Below are 25,837 nucleotides of genomic sequence, written 5' to 3' on the forward strand. Positions count from 1 at the left end.
CAGCGGGGGAGGCAAGGCTTCCGCGGTCGTCATCCCACGAGGAATTCGTAAAATCATTTAGGTTTGCTGATGACCAAGCTTTAGTTTGTCAGTCAGCCAAGGTGTTGCAAGCATTGAATTGGAAATTCAGTGCGACAGGTATGGGATGAGAATCAATGTTAACAAAACAAAGGTTATGCGATTCTCTAGAAAGAAAAAGGCTAAGCTAAACATTAAAATAGGAGAGCAAAAACTAGAGCAGGTAGAACAGTTTACGTATCTCGGTAGTGTTTTGGACCAACACGGTCAAAGTAGTAGGGACGTAAGGGGAAGAATTGCGCTAGGCAAAGAGGCTTTCACAAGATGGAGGGAGTTGATGACAGGGACGTTGAGTAAGGATGTTAAGAAAAGACTCGTAAAAACTTTGATATGGAGTGTAGCTATGTACGGCGCGAAAACGTGGTCATTGAAGCAGGAGGATAGACGTAGACTGGAGGCTTTTGAAATGTGGGTGTGGAGAAGAATGGAGAAGGTGAAATGGACAGAGAAGAAAACAAACGATGAAGTACTTGGTATGGTGGGCGAAGAGAGGGGTTTGTTGGGAGCAATCCTATGGAGGCAGGAAAAGTGGCTGAAGGGGGTAGTGACCGGCAGCGGGATGTTAAAGACTGTAATTGAGGGGAGAATGTTAGGCAAACGAGGAAAGGGAAGGAACAGGATAGGGATGTTGGACGGGATGAAGGGAGGAAGGAAGTACCCAGAGACGAAGAGGGACCTGATGTAGAGTGGGATGTTGTATTTTGCTAGGGGCCACAAATGATTTAATTAGTAATTACGTCCATCCAAAAACCTACCTTAACCGGTAGATTACATAATAATAATAAATAAAACCTGATATGGTTGATATTTAATTTGCTTGATTCTCTTAGAAGGGTTGAAAAGTTACTTCTTGGAGCTCTTTTAAGTGGGGCTTCATGCTAGGGAGGAGTTTGCCTTTTAAACTGTATCGAACTTTATTTTGGTGTACTTTACCATGCAAGGATGGTTGCAGTGAATAAAAGTGTAACTCAACCTGAACGTGTAACCAATAGGTGCATATTATTAGGAATGAACATTAATACATGATAGCAAATTCTCCTGCTCACTTTAAAAAAAGAGGATGACACAGTAATTCTCCAAATTCTGCATTATCATTGCATGACTCAAAACCCTGGATCCTAAAAGTAGCTAGATGCATTACCTGAGAGACTCTTTAATAAGCTATTCTGTCGTTGTAAGCCACTAACTACTTGAGGAATGACTTATCCAGACAGCAATGACAGCTGTGTACCCAGGATGAGTGAAACCTATTCCAAGGCAGCAACTAATTTAATTTGAAGGATACATAGGGCCTTTCACTACTCTGCCTAACTGACCACAAAGATTTCTCATGAATTCAAAAAAATGTAATCGCTAATTATCATTTCCGTATTAGAACCATCATCTGCCAAAATGTGTCCTAATAAGTTATTATTTTGGTCTGAAAACCTTCATTTCCTTAAAAGTAAATTACTATTTTACACTCCGAAATTGTTGCATTGAAATGCATAGTAAAGCAGATGACACCATTAAAAGTTACTGTTGCATCATCTCCTGCAGTTTCTTGGAATTTTACATAAATATCATTGATTTGCTGATTGGGAAAAAATTTATTAAATTTAAAAATATATTTGTTTTAATTTGCACTATTTAATAATTTGCATTCCTTTATAAAAAGCAATTATAAATTGTCCATATTAAATGAGTTTGTAATTTTCCATGTACTTTATTTCACGGTACAATGCATTTCACTACCTTGCGGCATCACCTGATGATGTCACAAGTCAGTGAAATGCATTGCACCATAAAACTAAAGTCTGTGGAAAATTGCAAACTCATTTCATTTGGGCATCAATAATTCCACAAAGTGAAGCCTGAAAGTGCTAAGTACAATAATACATTTTAATGACTTCAGCTAACATTTCTATGTCCTTTCATTTCCTAATAGTTTTAGTAATATAATTTTGTCCATTATGCTTACTGAAACCCTTATTTCGCCTTTCTAGGATACGAGGAGTATGGTTTTGAAATAGTAGTTCTTGATGGAAACTTGTTTCAAAGTGACTTGGGAAATATTAATTTCTAGTGCCTAATACAACTATCATCATAGGTGGCATTTCAATCAACAACAGATTTTGGGTGATCCCCAATGACTATTGCATGAACTATGAATAGTGCATGAACTTCCTTCTGCCTAAGCTCTTTTTCGCCCCTGTATTAATTTTTTTCCTTGCCTCTAAATATTTTCAATCAGCCTTAATGCCTTTCAAGAAGCTCTTTCAAGGATTCTCTTCCATCCTCTTCCCCATTTTCCCAAATATTCTCTCCTCTTACATGGTCTTGTTGACTTCTTACTCAACCTCCCAATACCCATTTTCTGCGTACTTTTGATTTCATCGAGCAAGTTTCCCCATTTCTCCACCACATTTAAAACTTGGTAGCTTGTTTTCCTCTGTGTTCAACTTTTTTTCTTGGTTCCTCTACACACCAGAATCTGAAATCCTCCAATGTGTCTTCATTCTCATTCTTTGAAGACCAGGGATATATTTTTCAAGGCTGAAAGCCTATTTAAAAGCCCTTGTAATTTATTTTACAGTGTTAGCCAGAAGTTTGAAAAACATTCGTTACGAACCCACATTACATAATATGCAAATTTAAAAATTTTAAATTACTTTAAGATGGTTATCAGTACATTGTAAATTGACCATTAGCTTTGAGAATTGAGCCCCAGGTTTAGCAATCATACAGGCCCAATATTAAAAGTTAACGATTGTTTCTTTATGTCTTCAATCACTGCAGGTGAGTGAAGCCATAAAGCATTGAAAGCAGAAGCAGAGCTTTTAAACCTCTCCTTCTTACAAAAACTTATTTAGCTAATGCAATTTTTCTTCTGATATCCCTAAATCAGAGTAAAGACATTGGAAGGAGATGGACTTAGGTAAAAAATCTCTCACAAAGAGGAGGGAGTTGTTGGGAAGGACCTATGGTAAAGACATAGGGAAAAGATTACTGCAAATTTTTTAATGGAGCCCTGTGTAGAATGACTCAGAAACTTGTCGAAGTGTCGGGAGGGCATTAGAATGGCACCTTACTGTCACTGGTTGACTTCTGTCAGTTATTGAATTATTTTCCATGTGAAATATAAGGAGTAAAATTATTGCCTAAAAAATTAATGATACACAAAATTGTAGCTCCAAATCACTAAAAAAACAGCCATAGGAAAATATTTCATTTGGCTAATGCTTAAAATAGAAAATATAATTAATTTCAATTCAACATAATAAGTCTCATACCTTTTCCAAGTAGTCAATGAATCATTTACTCTGATGAGCCACTTACTGATTCTTCTCTATTTGTTTCATAATCTATTTCTCTACATACTAGGTATTGCTTCATTACTGAAGAAGCTCACTTTGATAGACACAATTAATTGTGGTTTATATTGATTAGAAATACAAAATCTGTCCCAAAAATAAGTAGAATAAATCTGGGGAAAACAATTTATTGCAGATCAAAGTACAAATTACTAAAATTCTTCATAAGAGCATCCTTATATATCAACAAATCAATCATCACCAGTGCTTTATATATCGACAAATCAATGCCAGTGCATCTGCCAGTTGTGTTATTCTTCCTTTAAGGCATTAACAGGACCCTTCTTCAGGTACCTCATCTTAGAAAAAGTCCAGTCGTCCAAAGTGGTACTCAAAGGGGTTATACTTGGGTTCTACTCAAAGAACCATGCCTTGCCACCAGTAATTACCAATTCTAAAATATTCGGGTCACTTTCACCATGGTCCAAGAGGTCAAAGGCAAGGCTGTCACACAAGCAGTCTTCTGACAGCACCCAGGGGACCATCTTGGCACACCTTTCTAATTGCTTAATCTTCTGTAAGAATACAATGCACCATGGTTTTATTAATATTGAGCCTTTCTGCTAACATCCTGATGCTTGAGGGTCAATCAGAATTGATCATGTATCACACTATTTGCATTTTTGTCACATAGTGTTGTTGATAGATGTCCAGGGCATTCATCATCATCAACCTACTCTCTATCCTCCTGGGACATCTTGTGCCAACAGAAAACCATTCCTTGAGACATTACTGTATCCCTTGAACCCGATTATCCAAGTTTGACACAAAATTTTATTGTGCATCGTTGCTCCATGGAATTTGTCATCATGAATTTGTGATGCGATCCTCAAACAGCGGTCCAGTTTTGCAGTGATCAGTACACTGTAATGGTCCACAGACAACTGACATGGGTAGCATTCCTTTCCCGAGACATCATACCACCTTTCTCTCTACTCCAGCTGTCCATGTTTATTTATTTATTTTACATTAGTCCGAAAACAGCACTTTGACCTTCACATCGGACTTTGAGCATTGATATAACAATTTGAACATTACATACACCCAAGCCCTAGGTGGAGGAAAAACCACCTACGCGGGAATTGAACCCGTGACCTCTGGGTTGGCAGATGAGGACGTTACCCTGCTGCCACAAGGGCCGGCAAAAAATTCTGCATGCTGGGGGAAAGAAATCATTCTACATTTTTTTCGACAAACCATGTACCTTATCCTTATCTGTGGAATACCTATGCTTTAACAAAGCCATTAAATGAGGTTTTAACTTTAATAATGAAGCAACTTATCATATGCTTTAGCTGATCCACTGAGAGCTGACTCAACATAATTCAGCAACTGTCAGACTTCATGGCTTTTCTTTGATCAATGGCTGAAATGGTTTAGAAGAGTGAACCACTAAAACAAACTGTTATTTGTGACTTTATAACTGTTAATATGTCACATCACATATAATGCCACTGTCACCACAAAAGGTATGAGTGTACTCAACCTATGGGTGCCAAAATATACAATGCTTAACCCAATCTTCTACCTGAAGTTTTTGTTCTTTTTATCTCCAGATCTTAAGTACATCATATTTAAAGATGAACCTAAAATGTTGCTGTCCAAGATATTATGTTATTCCGTCAATGATTAAGTGGATAGTAGTTATGCTTGCCATGATTAATCATTTGCATTGCTTCTATGTAAATTTGTAATATTTTTTATGGTTTTCACTTTTTAGAATATATATCTTATGCTTTCAGTGATACTGTAATGTTGTAAAAAATAATGGCGTACTGACATGTGTCACTGCTTTAAGTAAATAAATGAGTGACTAGGTTAAAAAGTGACCAAAGGTACAGGTAACATCTACAAGCAGTAAAAATGATCAGATAACAACAGTCCTGTTAGAAAAAAATAATTTAAAAAATCATTTTGCATGATATTTCCATGAGTTAGTGAACACATTTTAAATGCATATCGTTCATGCCACATCTTCCAAGATAATATTAAAATCATCAACAGCAGACAAATTTTTAAATTCACAAGCATTTGCACTTTTGTTTATTTTTAAGAATGTTGAATGAATACATTCAATAAGGACAAACATCAAACTCAATAGGTGATTATTTATGATTGAACACTGGAACAAAACAAAGACTCCATGTGTAAAATAAACTTTCAGACAGTATTTAACAGAACACTAACTAATTAATTCTAGAAAAAAATATCACAACAACAAACCATTCATGTGGCATTTAATCATTCAAGTAATTGGAATGAAATGTATATAGGTACTGTTCAATTTAACTCTGTAATTCAAATCTACCATAACATAGGTAACACAAGAATATGGTTCTAAGAATTTTCAGAGCAGTGGAAGGAATAGAATATATATTTTAACATATAGTTTCCACACTCCATTCAGTCAGGAAACACATTTTGGCAGGGTCAATGTAATTATGTGCCCTCGGTGCATATTTGAACAGAAATAATTAAACCAAAAAAATTAATATCATGTAGGATGCACGATTAGAGAATCCTTCAAATAAAATTTTACCTTAAGACTATCAAATGCTTTAACAAATTCATACATTTTAAATGCAGACATACAATATAAGTTCTTTTGACTGCAACCTAAAAACTTAAATAACCCTCACTATATGTTCCTATGGCAGTGATTTTAAGCATGATTGCAGTACCAGATAGAAATATAAGTGGCAAATGACAAAACTCCTAAAAGGCAATTTGCAAAAATAGTATGCCCAGTATACCCACTGGAAAAGAAATAATGCCTCATATATCACAGTTTAGAATGTTTTAAGTGAGACTTATTTATCAGACATCATATGGCAATAAACTTTTACATTGTTGAGTTTCCTTTTAGGTACTTGATATTTCTTCTTCTCATCAAAGTCATGCTAATAATATGTACAGTGATCAAAAATGAGCAAGCAAAAAGTGTTCCCAAAACATGTAGCTACCCACTAGAAGTTGAGGAATGATGAAGGTATAATATTCACAATAAGGGAATTAATGGGTGCAATTACAAGTTTAGAATCATGTAGGGATCTAACTTTCTTGATGACTTTTAAAAGGATTAGTAGTAGGTGATGAGGCAATTATATTTTATCTAACAGAAAAAGATATTAAATACTCAAATGAATAATAAATTCTCCCAATGAATTTCACAAACCTTCATAGATCATATCACTCTGATCAGTCTTCCATTCTGAATTGATGGCCATTTTTCCAAAGCACCCTATTATGTGTGAGTTGGATTGATTTAGAATATATCAATCATCATAAGTTACTGGTATATTAGGCACCAATGGCATAATATCACTCCCCACTATAATAAAAAACAAACTTTTGTGGGTCTAAAAAAACCAAAATGATCCATCTGGTACAAAAGCCTCTATGATGATGATGGTGTGTGCTACAGGCATTCTGATCAAACTTCTTTACCATTCAATGAGCTTGCGGTCTGCTGACTGATAGCCGAGGTCCTTGTTGAAGACCAAGATTTCAATAGCTCCACAGATGAAATCTGCAGAAAAAGATATAATCAATATTTTATCCATTTACAATTTTTAATTTAAACCAAACAAACTCATAAAAGTGCACAACTATCCTAAAAATACCTAGAGAATATAATTTTGAATAAATACAATGGACGGGGAAGAATACACTTTGTAAAATTTTTGTCTATTAAAAACCATAATATTTTACCTAAATATCTTGTAACAGATATTGCCATCCTGATTTTCAAAGACAGAACTTATTTAATGATGTAATTCCATGTATTTAAAATTTCTTTTTATATAATTCCATTGCAATTTGGCAATTAGCCAGGTGGTAAGGCACAGTTAAACCAATCAAAATAGTGTCAACCAATCAAGGTACACTGTAAACAACCAACTGAAGGTACAGTTATATCAATCAGTATATAATAATTAGGGTTAAAACAAAAAATTAAAACTTACAGTTAAAAAATGCAGTAAAGTCAATCAATAATTAGAAGCAGGCCAGGTAATACCCAGATCAAAACATAAGAAGAAAAAGTAATTTAGTTCACGTGTTTGACCATTCTTAGAGCAAGCTCCTGATGTTAACAGGAAAAGGTTAGAAACATCTCCAAGTAATTTGTTCTAATCATGTATGCCCTTATTTAGGAAGGAGTGCTTACTGTATTGCTCCTTTGAGTGAACCATTTTAGTTCATGTGTATGATCTCCATTTCCTTTGTAACAACAGCTTATATTTTCCCTTGGATGTCTCCCCATGTCTCATTCCCTGCATACGATTCAAACATTTTCTCTAGCCTCCCAATCGTTCATCTCTTCTTTGATCTTTCCCTTTGCAATGGCCTTATTATGTCACTTATGCTATCTTCCCTTTTGAATCTACCAAAAACAAAACAAGCCGCTTTCCTTTGGACCCTTTCAATTTTCTTCTCTGATTGATTCTGATGAGGATTCCGTAAACTTAACCCATACTTTAACATAGGCCTTACTATTATTAGATAGCCCTTTTCCTTGGTTTTTACACAGCTTATCTTTAGGAAATGCATTGTGAAATTCAGTATTTTGCGTGGATTATTTGTCTTTCTCTCCATATGTTCATTCCATTTAAGGTCACTCACAAAAGTTACTCCAGGATACAAGGGTTGCTATTTATATTTTCAGCCTAAAAATGAAGAGACAGTAATTTATTGTTGAAAATGGCTTTGTTGTTTTTTGAAGTATTCTCTGTGATAATCAATACTTTTGCAAGCGCTCAAAACAATTTTCGTAACAATTTTTCACTCTAGTTGAGGCACCTCCAAAACATGGTTTTTAAATGTATCAACGCCTTCTCCAGGTGCCGAAAAACATTGGCCACATAATTTTGTCTGAGTCAAGAAGTTATTTGGCGCTAAATCAGGGCTGTACAGATGATGATCCATCAATTCGACGTTTTGGCCAGTCAAATAGGTAGTTGTTTCAGCCAATCTGTGAGAGCTTGCATTGTCATGATGAAGAATGATCCTTGGTTGCCTCTTTTTTTCCGTATTTCACCAAACACTTCTGGCAAACAAATGCTTGTGTACCATTCAGAATACATGGTTCTATGTTGCTCTAATGGTATGGTTGCCACATGTCCAGTTATTCCAAAGAAACAGGTGATCATTTGCTTTGATGTGCTTCATGCACAAATAACTTTTGTCGGATTTGGCTTGTCTTGGAAGACCCATACAGTGGATTATTGTTTTGTTTCGGGCTCATATGCATATATCCAAGATTTGTCACCTGTGCAGATGTTATACACAGCTTTTGATACACCATAGTTGTATTTGTTGAGCATTTCTTTGCACCAATTGACATAAGCATCTTTTTGAGCTTTTTTCAAATTATGCAGGATCCAACGCAAACAAATTTTTTTCACATCTAAATGTTCATGCAATATCTTATTGATGCTCATCATACTAATCCCCAAGGATGCCTCAATCTCAAAATTAGTCACATCACGATCTTCCTTTACTAGTTCTTGCACAGCATCAATTTTTTCAGGCAAAACTGATTTTGGACAACCTTCACAACTTTTGCCGCGGAGCGAACGGTGGTCACATTGGAATTCATTATACCAGCGTTTCATAGAGGCAAAGGATGGGGCTTCATTGCCTGAAGTGGAAGAAATTGATTGACGCACTCCTGTCTTGATAATCTACATCGAAAGTCGTAAAAAAATCATCACACGAAAGTGTTCACAAGTTAACTCCATTTTTTTGCTGAGACAAAATTTTTGAGTCACCATAAACAACACAAGTTATGATCAAACGACAAAATGTTCAGAAGAAAGTTAGCCTTAAAAGGGTCAAACTTTCAGATGGAAATGCTACATGGCACCTAAAGCACTTAGTGTCACCAAAGCTCAAAATATAAAGAGGGTATCCTTGTATATACATTTACTAACTATGATATGATTTCTTTTCCAAATTTACAATTATATTTGAACTTAATTTTACTTAAATTACTTATTTTGCTTTTTTAACAATTTATATTCATTTTTTTATTCCTCGTCCACTCTTGAACATTATTTAAATCATCCTGCAGTAATTTACAATAAGTTTCATTATTTATGACTTAATATATCACACAATTATCCATAAAGAGATGAACTTTTGATGGCATTAAATTATGTAAATCATTGATATAAATTAAAAACAGCATCGGTGAAAGTACACTCCCTTGGAGTGCACTTGGATGAATCTGAATTTCATCAGATAACTTGTCAACCACTTTGCCTTTGTTTTCATTGGTAATAAATGATTTTACCTAGTCTGTTACCCATGGGTTCAGCCCCATTTTATAACCTTATCAATGAATATATCATAATATACCACATTGAATAGTTTAGCTAAGTCTATCACAACAGTATCTACTTGCTTCTTATGGTTAAGGCCTTTGACTAGATCCTGATATAATCCAATCATTGGGGTATTAGAGGAGTGACCCTTTCTAAACCCATGCTGATTTGGACTTATCCAATTTAATATTTTGCAAGCTGACCTTCTACAGTCCATAGCTACATTTTTAAAAACTGTACAGACAATGCTATTAAGGCTTATTGGTCTTTTATTCTATACTACCACCCTGCTTCTACTATATGAGCAAGGACAGGGTGATGGGTACAACAGAAGGAAAATCAGATCAAAAAAGGGTATTGAAACCTACAAACAAAACTATAAGAAAAGTAAATGGGCAAAGGACAAGGAAACTATAGATTACAGATGAGATGATTATAAAGATAGATGAGAGAAGCAAATGGAGGAATGTAAATGTAAACACAGAGTTGAAAATGTACAAAAACGTGAACAATAAACTAAGGTGGGAAACTAACAGGGTGAAAGATTGAAGGCAAGGAGATGGAAAGTTAGGAAAAGGGCGAGTGAACAAAAAAGATGAGCCAAGAAAATTATTAATTAAATCAGGAAAGATTCAAGAAAGATGAAAATAATGTATATAAGAACTATATGCTTAAGACATCATGCCTGCAAGCTTAAACATAGGAGGAGAATATGATATAGATGAGAATAACTTAGGTTTAGAAATACTTGATGGTGAAATACAAATGACATTAAGGGAATTGAAACCAAATAAAGCCATAAGGATACATAGTATCCACGTGGAACTACTCAGGGGTTCAAGAAGATGTAGAAGGAAGAGTTTTCATGGCCTAATTCATAGCATTTATGAGGGAGGGATTGGGCTGGCAGACTTTGTCAGATGATTGTTAGTGCCCATTCCAAAAAATGGAAAGACAGCCATATATGAGGACTACAGAACAATAAGAGGATGTAGAGAGGAGAAAATGACTACTCAGGGGATCTTCATTTGGGTTCAGGAAGGGGAGAGGTGCCATAGCAGTAATGTGATCAATAAATGAGAGAATCATAGAATACAATCAGGATGTATTTGTTTGTTTCATAGATTTTTAGAATAATTGAGAAGATTTAATGAGCATATTGCAGAAAATAGGAATTAACAATTCCAAAGTTTAAAAGTTATTAACCTTGATCACGATCTTAGTCAAGCTGAATAATTTTCAAACTTTGAAATTGTTGCAGTTTAATGCACATAAGCAGATGACAACATACAAGTTACTGCTGTGGTATTCCCCACAGTTCATTGCTTTTGTCAAGCAAGAGGATGAGACTAGACAGACAGACCACTTCTCTGAAAGCTACATATGCCTCTGACAGCACAAGTGTGGACAGCAAATGGAAAGTCAGGATGGGCAGTGGAGTAAGACAGGAATGCCTATGATAGATGAATAAGAAATGGCAAAATGCACTTGAAAGGCTGGCAGCAGGAGTGAAAGTAGGGGGGAAACTCAGCTAATCAGATTAAAGGATGATCATGTATTAGCTAGGCACTCACCTTAAGGGCTACAACCATTACATATTGTATTGTAGAATCAGTGTGATACATATGGGATAAAGATTTATCATATGAAAATGGAGGTAATGAGATTTTCAAGGATTGCAAGGCTAATGTAAACATTATAGCTGGGGAACCTAAACTGGAGTAGGTAAAATAGTTCCCCTATTTGTGAAGTGTTCTGGTTAAGGGTAGGAAAAGTGATGGGGAATTTAAAGAAAAACTGCATTTAGGTAAACAAACATTAATAAAGAAAAGGGAGTTGATGATATGCATCTAAAGTAAAAATGTCAGATAAAGTATAAAAATAAAGAAATGCTGTCAACTGAGCACTTGATTATGGAGTGTAGTTTTGCATGGCTTTCAAAAGTTGCCTGTTGAGGCAAGATGATAAGTGTACATTGGAGAGTTTTAAGACTTGGGTGTGGAGAAGACCAGGGAAAATGAAATGGATGGAAAGGAAAACAAATGAGGTTCTCTTCCCATGCCATGCCTAGAACTATATATTCTAGGCATGGCAGAACTATATAGTTCTAGGCATGGCAGGGGAAGAGAGATGGATGTTGGGAGATATTAAAAAAGAGGCAGGACAAGTGGATGTAAAATATACTAAAGGGAAATAGGATGAATAACTGATCGCAGCACTTTTCCACTTGATAAAAATTTATTTTACAACCGGGTTTCGAAGTATTACATCATCATCAAGTCTGGTATAGGATACTGAAGCTGGTCATGGAGGGGACAATGTTAGGCAAGCAAGGTAGAGGGAGGAAAAGAATAGGAATTTTGGATGGCATTAACGGAGGTAGGAAGCATGCAGAGCTCAAGAATGGGTTATTGTAATCTGCAGTACTAGGTGGTGTATCCAGAGTATTGGGTAGATCTTAGGAGCACATTAATCTGTAGTGCCCTACTCCATCAAAGCTACCCTAACCTGGTAGAGTAACTTGAATAATAGCTCTTGTCAGGAAGGAAAAAGTCTCTTCATTGAAAACTATTAGTACACCAACTTACTTTTTTCTCTTGAACATCCTTAAAGCTGAATTTGTGGAAAAAGGAAACTCCTTGGAGCCTGTAAAGGGTATGCAAGCGAATTTCTGGATCAGTTGTTAAAAGGCGGCCAATCAAGTCTTTTGCTGCCGGACTACAGTTGGCACCAAGTCGAGGAACTTCAACTGGTTCATATTCTGGACTCATTGATACTTCGCTATCGTCAAAAGGCAACTGAAAATAATATTCATCAATGTCTTAGACTACTAGGTCACAAGACTGCAATTAGGTGCAAATGACTATATCAAAAATGTAAATTCAACTCATAATAGGAGCTACTAAGAACATTGGTATGGATCACTATTGCAAGTGTATGGTTCTCTCTTTATTATCTAAATTACATTTCAAATACAAAAGTGAGAGAAGAGAATTTAAGGTCATGGAGTATTTCAGTTCACTAAATTCCCAGTTCATTCCACATTATCACAATACAAGTGTTGCATTTCAATGTAAAAATAGTTCCACACACTGGCAACTCCCCTGTTTGAGGGTTGCAAAAGTGTGCCAGAAATTGTCTGTGAAAGACAAATCTTAAAATTATTAAAGATTGAAATTATTCTCCTGGAAGTCTAATGATTGGACAATGATGCAGTTGATAGATTAGAATTCTTATTCTGTTAAACCTTTCTGCATGTCGATTGAATTTTGGAAAAATATTTCAAATGTGACTTAGGGCTAGTATGCACTGGGATTCTTTGTTCGAACTCTTTGTCGCAGATGCTCGGATTCATGTTGCAGACTGTTTGCCCCGCAACATTGTCGCCCTGGAAATCAGATATGCATCTAGTTTGAATTTGAGCCATTTTGAACAAGGTCGCACTTTCAGGGATTGCAGGAGCATCATACATCACCCTACAGAGTAAAAAAACGGCTAACAAGAAGCACTTTGGTGGATGTGTGGTTTATTCAAGGATCGGAATCGGAATATGCATGGGCACAATCTTCTTGACACTCTTAGATTGGAGGATGAGATGGGATGAAGAAATTTTGTTTGTATGAGTCCAGTTGATTTTGAATGCCCTCTGGAAATGGTCGGACCACGTATTTTGAAAAAAAAGATCAATTTTAGGCTGGCAGTCTCTGATACCAGCACGCTTGCAGTTACTCTCCATTTCCTCAAAAGTGGAACTCATACACAAGTCTCATGTTCACTTTCAAAATTTCTTGACAGATAATATCCGAGTTTGTTCCTGAAGTCTGCAGTCACCACCATTGGGTTGAGAACGAGTATAAAGGTAACTTTTTTTGTATGGAGTAGGTACATGTTTAATTATTGCTCAATTTGTAATAAAAAAGGTAAAATTATTTTTTCTTTGTAATTATTTAATTCTCAAGTTATATAAAAAAAGAAATATTATTTTTAGAAATGTAAAAATAGGAAATTTTAAACCAAGTTTGCATTGGCATGTAATTCTTCATGTAGAAGGACAATGAATGCGTGCCGTAGTGGAGTGTGCTATCACTCCCACTTGGTGAAGGAACTGTACTGTAATAGGGCCATCAGAGTAGGGTGCGGTGGAGTGAGAAGGGGTAGTAGGCAATGAATGTGAATTATCAGCGTATAAAACGTTTCTTAAATTAGAAATAATCTGAGTTACATTCTGTTTTGCCAAATTAACGCCGTATTGTGGTCTGTAGGCGGTTCGTAAAGAATCACTTATGAAATTGGCAAAAATTGAATGACTATCCCTTTTCGCAACCGCGTCAGTCAAAGATTTCATGCATTGCAAAGCCTCAACGCTGAAATCATCAGGAGTGTTGCATACTCTTTTATCAACAAAAAAACGAAAATGGTAGAGAGGTTCACTTTGTTTATGATTCACGTACGCACTGACTCATTGTTGCGCGACATTGTGTAAAGAATCCCATTTAGGATGGGATTCAAAAAATACTAAAACGCATCACACGAGGTGCAAGATCCATCGTTGTGGAGCGTCCCGAATGCTAGAAATGAATCCCAGACGCAGCTCGCGCGACCGAACAAAGAATCCCAGTGCGTACTACTAGCCTTTACGATTTTCATCCACTTTCATGAGAGTGATCTCTATGGATTTTTTCCTACGGCAAATTAGCCCTTGATGGAAATGGACTGACGAAAGTGAACCTAATTCCTTGCCGTAAAGAGTTTGCGAAAAAAGTACAACTGATTAAGAAAGCTAATATCATTATGCGTGGTGGGTTATGTTTCATGACTCCAGCATACGGTGTACATACACGCAGCCATCTTTGACGGCCATGTATGCAGACGGAAAGCTCATATTTTCCCACTAACTGGTTTAAATGTTTTAATCCTTCAATTCAAATAAGTCTACGTGACGTTTGTACAATTGCTCAGCAAACTACAACCACAACTCATATTGGCAAGCAACACGTCGGTATTAAGACATATACGAGGGTGAGAAAGAAGGAGAGAAAATAGCAACGGAAAGTCAGACAGCACTGTTAAAAGCGAGTTATCTGGAAGAAAATGGCTGAAATAAATTCAGTATTAGCGATATAATTTTCATGGAGAAGAGAAGTATGTTCAAGAAAGTTGGTAGCAACAGTAATGATCGCGCAAAGCGCCAAACATTCCAGTGCTTTTCACCTTACATAAAAATGTATACTCCTCTTGCTGCAAATTCCTGAGAAGCGCGTGGTGTGGTGAATTCAAACAGCAAATGCGTCATCACAGTCAACATTTTTCGTCCTTCTTAATACAGTACATAGTTATGTTCAACTATATACAATTACGTAATGGAGACGCCTTTCGTACCTACCGTACAATAATGACGAGCAGCGAGACCTTGCTAAAATTCGTAAAGGGAATTTCAGCAGGTGTGAATTAGTTAAGTGAACACAGCCGAGTCCCTATATCTCAAATACTTAATATACCGACCCCAAAAGAACAATAATAAAGGTCCGCAAGAGGCTGTTACAGCGGGTGAACATCGCATATTATGTGGCCGAAGGTATTTGCGAATTTAACGTCCCTATTCGAAGTGTACAGGATTAACTTTTAAGTGTGATCAAATTTTTAAGGGTAGTTTCATCAATTATATAAAAATATAGAAAAAAATTTTAACATAGGTTGGATGGAACAATGAGCTACCATCACAAACTAAAAACTTAGGTTTAAAACATTTTGCGCATCATACTTTTTGATTGGCATTTCGTCTTTTCTTGCGGTGACAAGTTGAGATTCTTCCACTTCCAGCAAAAGCATATTAGACGGCCAAGAGAACTACAAATATAATTAAATAACGAATATGAGAAGGAATAGATTTGTTAGAAGATATATTGGATGCTAAACGACTTATGACGGCAATGTAACCAGGAAAGGTTTTAAGAATCTAACCCTGTGTGGGTTAATTACTGGCGTAAACGAGACACGACAATTATTTTTCAAATCTTTGCGACGCAGGTTATAAGACAATAATATTAAAAATGTTGAATCTGGGACTGCTTTAATTACTGCAATAGTATTTGAAACTAATTACCAAAGGTTTCATATTTTTCCGGGGCACCAAAGTAATTTTAAACTGAATTATTACTGCATTAATAAAAAGAAGTTTATTATTATTTTATTATTATTATTTTATTATTATAATCATGGATTAATAAGTATTTATAGTCCTGGCCTCTCTAAGGAAATTTTTTCATAGAAGGGAAAGAAGCACACAATTAAGACTAATTACCACTTGAGATCTATTTAAGGAAGTGTTCAGAATTGCGACAAATGAGGAAGTTATGAATGCACCACGATGAGCGAAGAGCACGATTGGAACAGTGCGCAAGAAAGAGAGAGGAGAAAGAGAGTCTTTGGACTGAAATATTAACGATAATGAAAGCAAAAAATAAGGGGATCGTTCCGCATTAATTTATTTATTTCTTAAAATCTAGTGGAACCAGAGACGATGTTATAGAAGTTATAACGAATAGCAACGGTAGAGGGGAAAAACATGACTTAGACATCAATAGTTAAAATTCAATGAGTACACACTTGTCACGTTAATTATCATGAATTCATTCGTTACCCGTTATTACTTATGCTTACTTTGGTGTTTATACTTGAATTATTTTATAGTCGACATTGGCGTAAAATGTTCATGTTGTTCCGATAAATTATAAAAGAGAGTGCTTACTAATTTTTCAAGCGTTGGTAGAAACTGATAAATAAAAATATTTTTATCTATTTTATAAGTTATAGGATATAAACACGCTTCCAAAAGGTTAAGTAAGCTATTTTTAATTTGACAATGCAAAAATTCGCAGTAAGTTAGTTAGGTAATTCTTTCGTCCGATTTGGCGAAATTTCGCAATAAAATAAGATCTCTATGACTCTTGAATATAATGTATACAAGGCGAAAATCTCATTCAGTAAATGCGTAATTCATTATAAACGTAAGATTGTTGTAGATTCCCGATGCCTTTAAAAGATTTATCCATAAGTATTATCCGAAAAGTAAGGCACGACGAGCTATAAGGAATTTAGCTTACACAATATGGCAATTCTAAATTACTGAAACATAAGAATTACTTTCCCATACAATATGGATTATTTTTGTTAGCACAGTATAAAAACATTGTCGTACTTTGACTACTATTATGGATTTCAAAGACTGGGGTCAATGTAGTTATGTAAATGAAGAAGAGTCACAGTCAACTCACAAGTGGATACAGTTAGAGGAAGGGAGAGGACGAGGGAGGAGGATCAGTACAAAACGGCTAATTAATTATTAAAATATATTTTAATGCAATCAGTGGCTATATCTTTCCTTTGGTCCTGGAGATATTCGACGATTAAATTATTAACTTTAAATTCCGTAGAGAGAACGAAAAGACCTACAGATTTTCTACGAGAAATTCCCACAGTATTTTCTTTTTAAAGTGACAAAGGATTGATCACATGATTTTTCTTATTTTCGCGATGATAAAAGTATTGTTACAGTGTTTAACTATGAGTACACCTTCGCTGAACTAAAATGTCTTCGTATTTTTAATACAGTTTTCTTTGTTGTCCTAGGACCCTCCTGATTTCAACAGCGCCCCATCGTGGTTTTTGTAACTTTCACTTTTCGGTGTGGTAGAACTATTCATGTCGATATATTGTCTCATTATTACTTTCAATTACTTCTACGAGTTGCCAGCAGTAGCTAGTTACCAAAACAAGGACTAATATCTCGAGAATCCCGATTTAACAATTGCGGCGGACGTCCACGGGTTAAATAAAACCCGTGATAAACGGGAAGTGTCACGTTTAAACACAGTATTTTCTGTAATTAAAACTTTTTCACGATTGCATGCATGGACGATTGCATCCATCACTGTATTGCATGAAACTCTCAGAATTGAATGAAAAGATGAGGAAAATCTTAGCGATGAGTTCCGTGCAGGGCAAGACTGATGTTTTTCAGAGCGATGTCAGACTTGGGGTTTTATAATCACAACTTATGCCCATCTGCCTGGTGATTCCAATGACCCATAATTAAGGAAGGCCGAATGAAGTTTCTCCGAAGGACGTGAATTTTCTCGAATTAGTCCCCACGTCTTGCGTCATTGACCAGGAGGAAGGTGAAGGAGCAACAGATGAATCATAGCAATCCTGGAGGGTAGAGGGAAGCTGCCACGAGTCATTCCCGGTTAGGAGTTTGAAAATAAATAACAGAATGATTCACTGCCTACGCGCTTTTAAAAATGTTCCAACTATTTTATACGCGCAATACTATGAAGAATCTTTAGTATTAACGGTGGTCTACAGTTAAAGGTAGGTTTTGAATGGACACAGACAGAAAAACAATTAACATCTTCGTCTCTCCTAGCAAAACAAAACATGATATCCGGCACTACATTACACTCTACCTCAATTCTGATCACCTTCCTCCCTTCATTTCGTCTAACATGCCTATCCTTTTTCTTACACTTCCTCGCTTTCCTTATGTCTTCAACTTTATCACAGTTTGAGAAACAAATTTGCACTTTTTCACAGATTTCTTGTCTTTACCAAGTTTATTGTATCTGAAGATGGTTCGGTGAACTGAAACGCGTTGCACGTTACAATAAATCTATGGAAAAGTACAAACTTGTTTCTCATAATGACGAACTTCCACTACATCTTGCCTGAATCTGTTTGATCTATCAAAGTCCTCAACGCTCAATCGCCAATCAAAAAGCTCTGCATCCGTCTTTCGTCCCTCCTATGGATTTCCCCCAATAATCCCCTCTCCTCCTCGACCATGCCTAGCACTTCCTCATTTGTTTTTCTTCAGGTCCGTTTCATCTTTTTCATCTGTCTCCTCACTTATATTTCAAAAGCCTCCAATTTACTTGTATAACTATAATCTTGCTTCAAAGAAAAAATGTTCGCGGCGCACAAAACGAAGCTCCATATTTTTACGAGGATTTTTTTAACATTCTTACTCAATGTCCTTGTAAATCAATTTCCACCTCATTGCCTAAGGAAATTCTTCGTCTTATGTCCCAACTACTTAGACCATGTTGGTCCAAAACATTGAATAGTTAGGTAAACTACTCACCTCCTCTAGTTTTTTGCCAAGCTATTTTAACATTTAACAAAGCTTTCTTCTTTCTCAAAAAGCTTGATCATCCGCAAACATAACTAATTTTACGTATTCCCAACCAACTTTCATTCCCATATCCAGTTCTTCTTCTCATGCCTCTTCTACCATTTCCTCCACAAATCAGGGGTGATAATAGGGTGCACTCCTATATTACCCCTCTTCCTTACACTTGACATCCCGACCCCCCTTCAGCCACTCGCACCTGAGAAGTCTAAGACATGTAAAGGCTAAGGACCCGCGGCTGATTCGCTATCTAAAACTTGATAATCGACAAATATGATTTTAGGGATTCCCCAGCTACACTCACGTGATTACATTAATGCCTACAACCCTTCCCGTGTCTCTCTTACCTCCACATATACGAGTACATATTGCAAATAACAGGCGATAGTTGGTATCCCTTTCTCATTCCCCTGTCTAGCACTGCCCATTACTCTCCACCCGCCAGACACACCAGCGTAATCTGAGATACTAGATATAGTATGCATAATCTGCAGATAAGTCGCCTATCCATCCTACCGACTTCTATTTTCGGCAGTACTTTCGGCAGTATTAATTCTATCCAATTTATCCTAGAGAACGCCTTCTAAAAATCTACGAAACAAACAAATATAACCTGATTTCATTCTATTTTACTTTTTATTAGTTACAGCATAACGCCTGCCTCTCACGTTCATGAACCCAAAATGATCATAAATCAAGTAAGCATTGCCCTCCATTCTCTCAAAAATTATGTTGAATATCTTTTTAGCCCTATATGAAATCTAACTTATTATTCTATTCTCCTCGCATATGGGATTCTTTTCCTTTTTTGGGATGGGAACTGACACCAGTCAGACAAACACTTCCAGCCTAATTCCTCCCTCACAAGCGCTACGGATTAGTTAATAAAAAATTTTCTTTCCCCGTTTTCCTAAACCCTTAAGTGGTTCCGCTGGAATTTTATGTATTCCCACGGCCTTATCTCATTTCAATTACCTTAATACCTTTCTATCTCACAAAAAAGTATTCACGAACGTAATCTTTTCCCATCGACGTCATATTCTCTTTCTCAGTCTAAGCATGCTGGCCTACTGTCTTCGCAGATCCTCTATGTATTTTTTACGATTCTCCTGAATCTTTCCCGGTTCAATTATCAATTTTTTTCTTACGTATCTTTGATAGCGTGCACGGATTTTCCTTTCTTACCTCCTGAAAGCGTTCTTATCTTCCTGCAGAGTGCACCAATATCACCCTTCCATCGTGAAATTGATCCTTATCCTTTAATAGTTTTGTTTGAAGCTTTCGATTAATACACAATTATATTTATTTATACGTTCCCATTTTTCTTCTATTGCACCCATTTCCCACTCTTTTAACTTTTTTTACTGCCTCCTGGTACTTCATTTCCGTCCCGTCTCTCATTAGGGCCTAGTGCATGCTCTCTTCCTCCTTCTTCGCCAACCTATGTAACAGTAACACACTATACTATATATTAAAAGATTCAAAATCAGTGGTTTCCATACATGCCTGGGACATGTTTCACGTTTCCTTGAATCGGGTATAGTTCCAATGCTGTGATTTCAAATCGGCTGTCTATTTGCAAAGTAGTTTCATATAATTACGATTGGGATGAGCGAGCGATCGAATCATCAGTGTTTCGAAGCTGGCGCGGCCAGAGAATCCTTCCAACGTTGCCACGCTGATTACAACGTTCCCAATTCCTCACAATTTGCAGGCGAGGGTTCGGGGGGGGGGGGGGGGGGGGGGGTTGACGGGAGAGGATTGCTACGTGAATAATTCCCATGAGAATGTTGTTCTTGGTAGAGATGGGAGTGCTGCGTTCGGGACGCAGGTGTGGGTGCTCCTGCGTGAAACGGCAAGGTCACCGACTATCCTTGAGGCCGTTTCCCGCTCTCCGAGCGTTGCGGTTAAATAGAGGAGGCATGGGAGGGCAAATACCACTTGAAACGAGCTTAATGGAATCTAGCAACAGTCGCATTTTTAATGGTTACAGTTTCAAAAAGTGATTTTCTCATTACTTTGAAAATTATTATTTTATGAAGAACGTTAAGAACATGTTTCGAGAGGTGAAATTACGGCGCGGCGGCTGAAGTCATTATAGATCCGCATCTACTGGCTTTTGGAAAAAGGAGCAATCAGTATGACGGTGTAAAGTTTTTTAAGATAAAAACGAAGTTATCATTAAAACACCATGCTCAAAATACTGTACTTTCATATTCTTGGTACAACTTATGAAGGCTATTTTACAGTTAAAGAACTCCTTGGAATCACATACCATAGACTTATGCATATCTGGATGCCCGGTTAGGCACTGGGGTTCTTAACCAAATTAATAACTCTATTTTACAAGACCAAAAGAGGAGAAGAGTAAAAAATCCTCGGGGCAGGTATCGACAATTATCAATGGCTGAGCATTTAAGAGTTAATTCGTAAGGCTTAAAGGCTTAAAAAACGTTTATTTCAATTGCAATTGCACACAGTACTCACTATCTTAACGATTGTGTAACGGCTACGTACTCCTAAGAGCGAGATTTTTACACTGAAATCTGAATACAATTACACAATTCAGACAAAAAGCAAATGCGGATTTGAACAACAAAAGTTGAGCAAAATAATTTGCCATTGTCCAAATGTTAACCAAGGTTATTCTAGGCAAAGGACTGAAATGGAATACTCAAGTTTTATATTCTCAAACACCAAAACGGCTAAAGTGCTACATACAATGACGACAACAAAAGCAAACCGTTTTCAGCAAGGGTTTCCGTAGCTTGTAGTTTTAAGATGAAAACTACGAAAAAATAGGCCCGTAATTATGGAACTAATTAATAAAACCCCAACTAAATAAGGGGCAATTCGACAAAGCAGGAATATTAAACGGCCAACAGGGCACCCTTCAGTTAATTAAAACTGATCATAGCAGCAAATTCACTGGGAGGGAACAAAAATAAAAAAGGCCCTTGTTTTTAATTTTTTTTCAAGACAGTTGCGTACAATTCGTCGATGTCAAGAGAATTCAGGAAAACCTTTTCAGGAATGAAACAGGCAAGTCACTCTGTGGCGATTAGAAGGTTTTCAGTTTAATTTCGTCCAACATGGAGAATTTGGGTTCAAGTCCGCTAATTTACACCTTTGAGGGGAACACAAATAGAGAATTTTTCAGGAATAATGTCCGTATGCACGTCAGCCTTTTTTAAATGAGTTGAAAATGTGTATGAATTTCCATAAGGGAATTTCCATCGGGAAATTCCCTTAATATTATTTATTATCCCTTAGGAATAATATATTGTCCCACTTTGTAGTTTCCTGATTGGCTGTTTTGTATTATAATGCTATCCTCAGAGATTTTTCTCAATAAATTGGTTTCCATCAATTTCCATCCTAACCCACTCGTGAAATGGAACCAATGCTAGCAGCTCCGGTAGAAACTGTTTACTATAATTTAATATCTATATTTTTATACTAGTCCAATTATAATTGCAAATTACAAGATTATCTCGTCATTATTACCCACACTATTTTGAATATTTCCGTTCATTAATCACTCAGTTCAATCTGAGGCATGGGATGATTGACTTAAGACCCTGCCTTGGAAACTTTCAGGTCTGCTGCTATATACGAAGCCTTTATTTATCTCCAAACTCTGTTATTTGAATAAAAGGAAAATTGAAAATCAGCGATAAATAATGATTTTTCAACTTCATTTCTATCATAAATAAGGATACCATAGGCAATAGGAACGGTAACCACATGTTCATTTGTTACATAGCTCTCCTCCCTAATTGAACAATTTTTTTCAACTCTTAATATGAAGTTCCTAAAATACAAAACATATCAAGAATTGTTGATGAATGCCGAAAATAGAAAAAAAATAGTACCAGAAGTTAGGAGGATTGCAACAATTAAGCTACTTGGCATCCGAATGCGACTTCAAACCGAAAGGAATAAACACGCTTCATTCTTTTTCATTCCTTATTCATTTGACATCTACCAGACCGCTGAAACATAACTTAATTTCAAGCAAGCACCCTACGTAATTAGTAACGACAAAGTGTACCCACTTATCAGTTGGAAAAACTGTACAACAACCACAAAAATATTATTTTCAATTGATGAAAAATCCGGCATTCATATGCCATCCGTTATGCAACCCCAAGGAGGTTTAAGAAGGTAAAGGAAAACAGAATCTGTAGGAATTGAATAAAAAATAATCTACCGCTGATATTGAATTAAAATTTAACTTTCGCAAAATTCAATCTCATGAAGCACTGCTAAGAATTAACAATAATTTTGAAACGCGATACTCCACCAAGTTATTATTCTTGAAAAATGGCGAAATGAGATGTTTCAATTGATGGAGCTCAACTGAGTTAGATACGACTTAAAATTTAGTTATTTTATTTATTTTATATTTAAAAATATTAAGGCTCCCTGGTACTGAACTGTGGTGAGTGGAATTAAATGAACGATTACGGAAAAATTAACTTCTACTCGTAAGTCGTATGACAGGGGGTTTCAACTGCCAGGCGTTCAGGTAAATTTATGATTTAGAAATTTTCAGCAAATGGATTTTCAACACCTGACTCCTTTAATCCGATCACCTCATCCCCTCGCCGCAACTTCCCTTAACTCTTCAACAGTCCAAATCATAAATTCTTCTCCCAGAGCCCTGGTTTACTTCCAAGAAATTACGACGACCCACGCCGCCAGTTTTCCTTCAGACGGCGCCTTAGCCGCTGGGACCTCTTTCATTGGATACTCCCATCCTCGGGGGCAACTCGAGTATAATCAATCCAGGAACATCTCCGCCCTCAAAATTCTTTCTTGCCAGTGCTAAACGCTTAAAGTCTACCACGTTCACCCCCATTTCTCTAGCTGTGGAATCGCAAATGATCACTTCCCCAAATGCAATTCTTGAAATTCAACAAAACACCAATCATTCATTAAGCATCACAACTCCCCAATCTATTTACAGCAATGAATATACTATTTTTTAAATTCGGGTCCAATAAATATAACACGCGCAGGACCGACATTCTCTATGTTCAACCCTCACATGTACTCGCATATAACGATAAACCATTAATTCCAATTACCTAACTTTCAAGAACAACAATTAAATCCAATGCTAAATTAAATATGGAAATGGCCTTGAAGGTATTGGTTAATCAACGTGCTACCAGGAGAAATATTAAAAGGCACGATTCACAATCGTCGCGAAATTTACGACCACTCGATGTAATCACAAAGAGTAAAGAGAAACGCGGAGGATGAATTGGCCCACCACTGACAACCCTTGGAGGACCTAACTTTACTTTCCAAGGTCGAGGATAACATAAGTGTGAGAAGACATTGTCCACCAATGGATTCACAGTGTTGCCATATCTATAATCCCTAGATGAAGACCCTACTGTATGTGCATTAAAAGGTAATAAGACACAATTCTGTTAGTTCAATTGAGATCTGTGATCATTAAGTTAAGAATAAATACGGATGAACGTTTTATACGTCATGCGTGCGAAGGATAGATATTAGTCTTCAAAATTGGCAAAGGGGCACAGACGATGAGAATCGACAGAGAGCTGGAAAGAGTTAAATAATCGTAATAGAGCCCCAAACATTATCAAGGATACTATTTTGCGTACTATCAAGTATATCGTACCACGCGGCCGAAATAAGCTGATATCGGGAACTACGTAGATACTCCTGCACGCCGCGTCCGATAATATGTAGTTACGCCGTACTAACCCTCAGCTGGGCAACCTAACCGCCCGAACGCCGGGGATATAGAAAAGCGCTGAGGCCAGCCAGCGACCTTGTTCCTGGAGGAGGTGGGGAGGGAGGCCTGGAGGGAGGCAATATGGGGGAGTAGTGGAGGTAATTATTTTTGACGGGAGGTCTCAACCCCAAGGGCAAGGACGCCATCGCACGTCTCTCTCTCTCTCTTTCCCTCTCTAGAATCTCACCCACTCGTCACGAAACGAACCCAAAGGCCAAAGAGGTCTGCGCTTCCCGATTTCGAGCTGTTAGCTCACTGGAATAAGGATGACACGCCTTCGTATTCCATCAAAATCGATGCAAATGGATTCAAGGAAGTACACCATAATAACCTCCGAGCTTGAAACCTTTGCTCCTTCGGTCAGTCAACGTGTTGTGTGGCTGTAGGCGGTTGGGCAGAGGCGGCTGGGCAGACTATACGTTTGAGTGAAAAAGAAACATCCACGTTGTCGCTGTAAATGAAGACGAATTTGACTTTAAATTAAAAATTTTTCGATGAAATTAGTCTGGAGGTCGATGTCCTGATAATGCCAACTAAACAAATGTATCATTTTCATTATACTTACGCCCTAAAATCATCTTAATATGCTTGAATAAAACCAATAAGACACCTTTCTGAGGTACAGCTCGAAATTTCGTCAACGGTTATGATACGAACAATAAACGTCCATTGACTACGGAAGACTTAAAAACTGCTATTATGTCTCAATTAGAAAGTTTAGAATTCCAAGTATTTTATTACGAGATGGAGTTTAAACAATTCAGCAACACCTTGCCTTGCACCATGGTTTGAAATTTGACCAAATTGAAATCATATAGAATAGGATCGAAGTATTTCCAAATAATCCATTTGCAGGCTTTTAAGACCAAAATTAATTCATGTTTAGCCGCAATAATGAAATAAAAGTGGACTGGATTTATCCCACAGGTAGAAACATTTAGATTGGAGTTCCTTTTAATAGCAGACCTCAAAATTCTGTGCGCGAAGGCCACCAATTGGACCTTACTTTAATCACGTTAAAATACCTTGAGCCGGCACAAGTGAAGTGAAAAGACAATTGAAGGCTCATTAAGATAGTCGCTTAATTAATTACAAGAATATTTATTCCGCTCCTTGA

The 25,837-nt window shown here is 36.7% G+C and overlaps 1 protein-coding gene across 1 annotated transcript in view; it reads right to left on the reverse strand.

Annotated features, from left to right (window-relative positions):
* Positions 1-5,576: 5,576 nt before the first annotated feature.
* S6KL (S6 Kinase Like) overlaps positions 5,577-25,837 on the reverse strand; it is a 148,131-nt gene continuing 127,870 nt past the window's right edge. The window contains exons 8-9 of the mRNA XM_071590953.1: positions 12,346-12,555; positions 5,577-6,960 (exon numbers count right to left, since the gene is read on the reverse strand). Coding sequence (XP_071447054.1) covers positions 6,865-6,960; positions 12,346-12,555 — 306 coding nt within the window. The 3' untranslated portion in view covers positions 5,577-6,864. The remainder of the gene's footprint in view (positions 6,961-12,345; positions 12,556-25,837) is intronic.

This window comes from Hetaerina americana, unplaced genomic scaffold (assembly GCF_022747635.1).
Source record: "Hetaerina americana unplaced genomic scaffold, ioHetAmer1.1.p SCAF_4, whole genome shotgun sequence".
Taxonomy (NCBI): domain Eukaryota; kingdom Metazoa; phylum Arthropoda; class Insecta; order Odonata; family Calopterygidae; genus Hetaerina; species Hetaerina americana.